Below are 8,331 nucleotides of genomic sequence, written 5' to 3'. Positions count from 1 at the left end.
AATTGGAAAAATAGAGAACTCTCTAGAACTTCTTGTTCCTTTTCTGGAGTGGGTTTGAATTTGGGGTTAGGAATTTTCTTCTTTGTACATTCAATTATCATTTTATGCTCAAAAAATCCAATGTTGCGGTTGGAGGTTTTCTTTCCAACGTTTGTGGTTGGATGTTTTCTTTTATAGTCAACAAAGACATTCATATTTAGTCTTTCAAGTCAAAAGGGACGCTGTTGTCTGCAATACTGACTTAGGAATTTTCAAAGTCACCGACTCTTAGTCACGGAAAGAAACACGGGGAACAAATTCTTTAATTTCCTCCACTGTCCGCGGAAATCAGAGTCTTTGGTGTGAAGTGGACATAAACAACAGTCAAAGTTCAGGCCTTCCTCTTATATAATATGTGAGCTGAGCACTGTTCTTGGAGAAATTTTTTTTTTTGAATTATCCTAGAATGGATACTTATTGGTTCTGAGAATACACGGGCATTGGGTTGCAGCAGGTTGAGTTAACGTTGAAGATTTTGATCGAACAACATTTCTGAATCCAAGTCTATTGCAATTTGCAATGGCGGAAAATGCACAGGAATCCAGGTCATTGGCCCTGACTCCGACATGGTCCGTTGCTTCTGTACTGACTATCTTTGTTGCCGTTTCACTGCTTGTGGAGCGATCCATTCACCGGTTATGCAATGTGAGTCAATCTCCAAACTTGGCCTTTTTCCCATTTAGCTTATTGACTGCTCAGACATTGAGGTTGAGATCCTCTATGTTTCAATTTTTGAGACTTGATGCTATGAGCTGCAACAGTGGATTCGTATTTCTTGGCGTTCAGGGGGAGATTTCACCTTTCATATTCACCAACTGTCATTTAGTTGCCTCAGATGTCATTCTGTCTTGACTCTAACTGCTTAAGAATCTTTTTCATTTTCAAGAACCTAGTTTTGTTCTGCTGTTCGGAAGGTGGTCTTCCTGTTGTTGCTTAAGAAATGTTAGTGTGTTGAAATGCCTAGTAGAGAATTTCTTGATGAATCTATTGTGTTTGTATATTGTTCCATATTAGTTAGATATGTTGGATGACAGATAGGCAAATTACGGTCTATTTTTCTTGTTTTCATGAGCTATGTGCTTCCGTCTTTACAGTGGTTGAGGAAAACTAATCGGAAACCTTTGCTTGCAGCTGTTGAAAAAATGAAAGAAGGTACTTTGGATTCAATAACTGAGCTGTCTTTCACTTTTCTATTTTTTGCAACCTTTGCCTGCCATTTTAAGGATTTAATATCCGTCAAATTGTTTGGTCTTTTCCACATGCAGAGTTGATGCTTCTTGGCTTTATATCTCTCCTACTCACAGCCACAGCAAGCACTATATCCAATATTTGCATACCATCAAAGTTCTACGATAGTATTTTTGCTCCCTGCAGTAGGAATGAAATTGATGAAGAAATGGAGGAGAGCAACTTGAAGCATCGTAAACTTTTGGCAGCTTTTCTACGTCCTCACTCATACAGGAGAGTGTTGAATGGCATGAATCAGAATACCTGCAAAGAGGCATGTTAATCGTTAGACGACAGTTCTAGATACTTAATCAATCACAATAGATAAATAGTTACTGTTGCCCCCTTTTTTTGAGTAAGCAATTAAGCTTTTTGGCTGAGCATGGACTGAACTTTTTTCTTCTTTTTCTCCTCTTGTTTTGAACTTTCTCCTTCCAATTACTAAAATTCACACCTGATGCTCATTGTGAAAGAAGCAAAAAAAAAAAAAAAAAAGAAAAGATTTAAACACTTTCATAATGCACCATCACATCTATTTCTCAGAATACAGTTTCATCTATTTTCCATGCTGCTGCTATTGAATGAATTTCTGTATCTCTTGTAATCTGTTTCTTTTACACAGAATCATGAACCGTTTGTCTCGTATGAAGGTCTTGAGCAACTGCATCGCTTCATCTTTCTCATGGCAATCACGCATATATCTTACAGCTGCTTAACAATGTTGCTGGCAATTGTAAAGGTGTTGTTCTTTATTTAAGCTTCAGTAGTGTGTTCCCTGATTTCAAGTGAATTTGGTGCAAGATCATTATTGCCATAGAACCACACTCTAATGCCTTTGTTTTGTTTTTGTCATTCATTTCTGCTACTTAAATCTTATTACTTCTATTAGATCTCAGTTGACTAGATGTGAAAATGTATTGTTAATTTTGTCCACTTGAGGCAAATTTTAATTGGGTAAAGCTATAGACCCATTATATGATATTTCATCACGCCCTTTTTTTTTTCTTTTGCTTAGTTTTGCTTTTATGCTTTTTAAGTTAATGCTATCATTGACTGTTTGATGTGTGCTTTGACTAGATCCACACTTGGAGGGAATGGGAGGATGAGGCTCGCAGGGTCCATCATCATACATTAACCGGTGAGTATTAGGCAATTTATGTTTTGTGTACGGTTATCACCATGTTGCTCCATGTAAAACTCCTAAGCATTCAAGTAAACCAACAATGTCTACCTTTGATCTGTTTTTGGCTGTTTTTAGGCATTTAGATGTCAAAGTACCTGTGGTTACAGCAGATTAGGATTTTCTTATTTTGATTCTCTTTGATAGCATAAAAGGTATTTATATCTTTGCCCTTTAGGCAGCAGTGAATACAAAAAATCAAAGAGCCTAGGTAGCAAGAAGTCGAGCAACCAATTCAGTAATTTTTGAAAGATGATTTATCACACCCAATATGAGGCTAAAATTTTCGCAATTCCTTTTCATGTGATTCATATCCCTTTTCTAAATAGTCAGCATAAATACAACCCAAAAGAATTATGAACTGGTGAACTCCTTTAATATTTAATGCAGTATTTTCAAAGGAAAAGGAAAATCAAGGTTAAGCTTTTTTCCTTCACAGAGATCACTCGAGCAATGACAATGCGAAGGCAATCAACATTTGTTAGAGCCCATACATCAAATCCCTTGACCAGGAATGGTTTAGTTGTTTGGGTGGTAAGATTACTTCTGTATTTTTTTTCATGTTCCTATAGCTGATTTATTTCTTATCTGCTGTATATTGGACTTCATAACATATTACTGAACTTAAGGTTGTGCACAAATGCACTGGATTTTTAACTTCTGACCTGAGTAATTGTTGATTAGATTTAAGCTTGAAACATTAACTATGTAGAACTTATACATTACCTCACTTAGCTTAATTGCAATTTGGCCAAGGAGCAAGAGACTCAATCTCATTGTTCATATATTAGCTGTGTGAAGTGTTATCCTGGATTAAGTTTCTTGTCTATTGTATTCTAGATGTGAAATATGACTTTGTTGTGGCATTCATTTTGAAGTTTACCTTTTGCGGAACTGCTGTTCCACCAACTTATGCAGATTTGTTTTTTCCGGCAATTTGGGCGTTCAGTGGTTCGTGCTGATTACCTGACTCTCCGCAAGGGGTTTCTCATGGTACGCAAACTGCTATATGAAAAGTACCCAACTCCTATTGAAAGTCTTTAACATCTTATTGTTGACCTTAAACTTTCATCCCTAACTCTTCCATGAGAACTACATTCTCAAACTGGTAGCTCCATATCTCTCAAGTCCAAGAAACTCATACAAGATTTTTGATTCCTCAGAATTCTTAGTTGCTTGTGTAAAGAATTTGTCCAAGCTGTTCATCCTCTACCTTCTGGTGAACAGTATCAATTTTTTGCATCCATGAAGGAAAAGATGAAGTGATTTACTATATTCAAATATATTTCTCTTTGAATAGAGATGTAGCTAAACAAGTTATGTAGTAGTCAGTTTCTCTCTTTCCTTTTTGTGTTCATGATCAGCCAGGATCATTTTACACAATTTTTTAAAACTAAGAATTTGAAGTCCGTGCATTTACGTATCTATGATCATGTTACAAATGAATGCAAATTGTTAATGATGGTAATTTCATATTAATTGACACATCATATAGTCTTTTTTGGGCTTATCTTGAAGCTTTAAGATGGTAGAGAGGAGAGTAATTTCTGTATTTTAGTGCTCTGTCAAAATTCCTTAGGTAAATTGTTTTTGTAGGAAAGTAATTGTCATGCATAATACGAGCCATTGTGGAATTCAATAAATATGCTAGCAGAGTTTTCTGGGTTGAGAGCTATAATATTCTTATATTGCAGAAACTTTAATGTTCCTTTAATTCTTCGAAAGTGTTAGATTGCCCTAAATGCTATTATAATCAGACTTGTAGATGCAGAGTTTTATAGTTCTATTTGCTGTAGCACTGACAAGGATTTACGCACAAATCAAGAGTATCCTGCTACAATTGATTGCTGTTACATTTTGTGTTTGTCTTATTCATGGCAGAACCACAACCTTACATCAAACTATGATTTTCACAGCTATATGGTTCGATCCATGGAGGAAGAATTCCAAAGGATAGTTGGTGTGAGGTAAAAAGGCAACTGTTTTAACAATTTTTTAGTAAAATATAGGCCACAAATGTTTACCTTTAGGCTTAGTCCATATTTTCACGTATTTGATCTGTGGATAAAAGTCATAATTTGAATGAACTACTTGAGAATCCAGCCACTATTTGGTGCAGGAAGCTATACATAAAGAAATATGTGGGAGAAAATCTTACATAAATTGTTGGGTTTGAACCAGTGAGGAAAATTTTCACAGTTTTTTGATCCATCTCTTACTGAATGGTATCAGGCTGTTAGCCATTACCATTAGATTCCTTGTGCTATTAATTCTTTCTACTTGCACATGGTATGTTTCATATGGAAAACATTGCACATGATTTCTTTAACCTTAGTTTTCCCTCCTAATTTGTTTTGCTGCTAATCAGACAGCACTGAATTCAGAGAACACTCTAGTAAAGTGGCATCTTTAGAGAAATGATCGAATTGGATCTTCCATAGCAGCTTTTCTAATTTAAATTTGTTTAAATGCCTTGCAGTGGCCCACTCTGGGGGTTTGTTGTGGCTTTCATGTTGTTCAATGTCAAAGGTATTTCCAGTTCACTATAAATGGATTCTTAAATTGCTTCTGTGTTTCCTTGATTAGGCGTGGATAGGAATTGCATATAAGTGTTTCTTTGCCATATCAAATTTCTATATTGGTTCCAATTCTATGCATTTCATTAGTAGTAGGCAAACTTTATAGGTCCCCATGCTTGCGCATAATTCCACTTGCTGACTTGTGAGCTTTTTTGCAATCTATCACACTTGCAGGATCGAATCTTTATTTTTGGATTGCATCGATCCCAATTGCTGTAAGTTTTCAAGATTTACTTGGGGTTTAACTGATTTAAATTGTAGTGTAATTATGCCTCTACAGAGGCCAAAGATCAAGTGTTGTAACAATTTCATGGCATGTGGAGACATGGTATCTGAAAAGGAAAAAAAAAAAAGAAGGTGTTGCCATGTTCATGTCTGAGAACATGATGCTATTTCTAAGGAATGTTTACATCAGAAATTCTACTTAGGTTAGATGAGGTTGCTTTAATATGGAAACAAAGATTAGCTAAACCTCTTCAAGTCTTCTTTTGTTCAGAATTCTGCATGAACATTTCAAGAATAAGTTTTTGTTCTCTCTACTTATCATTGCCTTCTGGTACCTTCTTATGCAGCTTGTTTTGCTTGTGGGCACAAAGCTGCAGCATATTATTGCAACATTGGCTTTGGAGAGTGCTGGAATTAGTGTATTTCACCCCCAAGGAAGGTTAAAGCCGCGAGATGAACTTTTTTGGTTCAAGAAGCCACAACTATTGTTGTCCTTAATTCATTTTATTCTCTTCCAGGTTAGCAATTTTCACATCTTTGGTTTAATATCCAACTCTCAACAACTCACTACCAACACCTAACCCCCCCCCCCTTCCAACCCCCAGTGACCCCAATTTCATAAATAAAGATCTCTCAAAGCTGATGCCTTTCTGATATTGACCCCCCCCCCTTTTTTTCTTGCAGAATGCGTTTGAGCTGGCGTCCTTTTTCTGGTTCTGGGTATTCCTCTTTCCATGACTGAGTCCTTTGTTTAGTTACTTGATGCTGTCTTTATAACTCAATCCTTGCTTGAGTTAATGTTCATATATTGAGACTAAGTATAATAGTGGTTCTCCCTAGTTTGGGATTTCAGGAAAAAGGGAAGAAGAAACTTTAGCTCTGAGACAAAACAAACAAAAATTTGATAAGTTTCTCTCGTTTTCTTTTAGACTTTTAAAGAAAACCTAAGATGATCGGTTTTGAACTGATTGGCCGTTCTTATTGACAAAAGTCTGTATAGAAAATAAATTATGAGGCTTCACTTCCAATCTCCATGTTTGAACAGGAAGCTCTTTTTAACTTTTCATCAGTTCATTTCTCTTCCTTTTTACCTGCTTAAAACCCCCAAACAGGAGAGGAGCATGAAAATGTTGTTTCCTACTAATGGCCTAGAGAATCAAATAACCAGGAATAGGTTTGACTTCACTAGTATTGGTTATCTTATCCCCTGAAGTTTCAATTGTTTCTAACCAAGTTGGATTGGCAAAATTAAAATAGCATGATGTGAAGATTACATGATATTACAGCTTACTCTTAACAGCTTTCTGTACATATATGTTTGTGGAAGAAGATGTATGATTTTTCACAAAGCTGTGCTTGCATTACAGTGGCAATTTGGATATAATTCATGCTTTATTAAGAACCACATGCTTGTGTATCTACGGCTAATTCTGGGGTATGCAGAATTTCAATTTCTTGCCCTTTTGTTTATACCATGTATTCTGTCATGAGTATTGTGTAGCTTTATAACCATTGACCAATTGTTTCTGCGACCAGGTTTGCAGGACAGTTTCTGTGCAGCTATAGCACCTTGCCGCTCTATGCTCTTGTGACTCAGGTATATTTTGTTCGGAATTGAATTTGAATATAAATGCATTCTGGTGACAAGACGCAAAAGGCGCTCAAGTTATTGTGATTAGGAACTTCAAGGTGACATTTTTCCTGGAAACAAGCTGAGAGGCTCTCTTGATGCATTTCTTTATGATGACTGCCCTCTATCATGTTTGTTTCCAATTGATGGTTTCCAAGATGGACTTCTTAAATCTAATGGGTTGATGTCTGGTAGGAAATATTTTAAAAACATCAGAACTTAATCAATTCTGAACAACTCCTTTTTTACCACCTTAGTGTGTGCAATTTATGATGCAACAATGATCACTGGATTGATGTGAAGCAATTCAGGATTTTTGCATGTTGTTAATGAAGTCATAAACATTGGCAATCGGCTTCCTTTCCAGATGGGTTCAAACTACAAGGCAGCGTTAATTCCCCAGAGAATACGAGAGACGATCCATGGTTGGGGCAAGGAAGCAAGGAGGAAAAGAAGGTTGGGCATTTTCACTGATGATTCGACTATCAGAACAGAGACGAGCACAGTAGCATCCCTTGATGAAGATGACCAACAGTTGCTAGACAGCCCTCGACCTGCACCTGTTGCCACTGAAATTGAGTTACAGCCACCCACCATCATAATTACTGATCATTCTCCAACTCCTAATGAAAATTCAAGCAGGATTGGTACGCCTCTCCTTCGACCTTCGGCTACCGTATCTTCCACACTTTCTCCTAGACTTATGCCAGAAATGGTTACGAGATCAAATTCAATGCCTACAAGAAAGGATGAAAGAGAGTGACGGTGATGCAGCCATAGCAAAGTCAGAAGACAAGATTGACTGTTATAATGACGGTGAAGTTTCTGTGAATACTTTTGCAGGCTGTTAGATCTAACATAGTCATTAATAGATCACGGTGATATGATACATTGGGGTTTACTGTATTGACTCTTGGTGTCTTACAGCATTAAGATGAGAAATTGCAGACAGAGAATAGGTCATGGTTACAGCCCCTATGATCAAATTTGAGAAGTTTTCGAGGTTTAGTCCCTATGATCGATGAATGATATTAGTTTTATAAAAAATTTCATGAAAAGAAGGCAATGTACAACTTAATTGAGTAATAATTAGTTGTAAATTTTGGCTTGCTTGGCTAGAGATGGCACCAGAATCACAAGCTTTTATTTCGGCTTGTTCGCTGTAAAGGTTATTATCACCAGAATTACGAGCTTTTTATTTATGATGTATAAAACTACCACTGCCATGAGCATAATGCTCTCTGCATAACATGATTATTCGGCAATCCCCAGCAAAATAAAGCACTGCTAAACATTAGGTGTAGTGTAGAAAATCCATATATAGTGCACCTCTGGGCAATGCACTGGAGCTCACAAGATTTGTGAAGTCAGCGATGAAATCATTACATTCTTAATCTTGAATTGCATTGGCCCTCCTAGGCGGTGCGCGTTGATGTTCTTCAATTCCATAG

General features: G+C 36.7%; 1 protein-coding gene across 3 annotated transcripts; it reads left to right on the top strand.

Annotated features, from left to right (window-relative positions):
* The first annotated feature begins 258 nt into the window (after positions 1-258).
* LOC113690875 (MLO-like protein 11) lies at positions 259-7,874 on the top strand. Of its 3 annotated transcripts, none has more exons than XM_027208982.2 (16): positions 259-394; positions 491-684; positions 1,134-1,191; positions 1,305-1,540; positions 1,889-2,005; positions 2,344-2,404; positions 2,886-2,980; positions 3,365-3,439; positions 4,328-4,413; positions 4,926-4,975; positions 5,200-5,240; positions 5,598-5,768; positions 5,935-5,970; positions 6,618-6,685; positions 6,787-6,847; positions 7,248-7,874. In XM_027208982.2, exons 2-16 carry the CDS (start codon positions 559-561, stop codon positions 7,641-7,643), a joined length of 1,677 nt encoding a protein of 558 aa, XP_027064783.2. In that variant the 5' UTR covers positions 259-394; positions 491-558; the 3' UTR covers positions 7,644-7,874. The 3 variants fall into 3 exon arrangements, with proteins under 3 accessions (XP_027064783.2, XP_027064784.2, XP_027064782.2); XM_027208983.2 differs by having other exon boundaries at positions 265-394; positions 494-684; XM_027208981.2 differs by lacking the exon at positions 259-394 and having other exon boundaries at positions 420-684.
* Positions 7,875-8,331: the final 457 nt, after the last annotated feature.

Source organism: Coffea arabica, chromosome 5c (genome assembly GCF_036785885.1).
Source record: "Coffea arabica cultivar ET-39 chromosome 5c, Coffea Arabica ET-39 HiFi, whole genome shotgun sequence".
Classification (NCBI taxonomy): Eukaryota; Viridiplantae; Streptophyta; class Magnoliopsida; order Gentianales; family Rubiaceae; genus Coffea; species Coffea arabica.
Note: the sequence above shows the minus strand (reverse complement) of the source record. Positions and strands in the feature narration are given on the sequence as shown.

What these genes read in the sequence shown, in the direction of transcription:
- LOC113690875 (XM_027208982.2), top strand. Translation starts at nt 559, where the DNA reads ATGGCGGAAAATGCACAGGAATCCAGGTCATTGGCCCTGACTCCGACA. An exon ending in TTGCATCGATCCCAATTGCT is followed by an intron (nt 5,241 to 5,597) that starts GTAAGTTTTCAA and finishes CTTCTTATGCAG; the next exon opens with CTTGTTTTGCTTGTGGGCAC. An exon ending in CGTCCTTTTTCTGGTTCTGG is followed by an intron (nt 5,971 to 6,617) that starts GTATTCCTCTTT and finishes CTTGCATTACAG; the next exon opens with TGGCAATTTGGATATAATTC.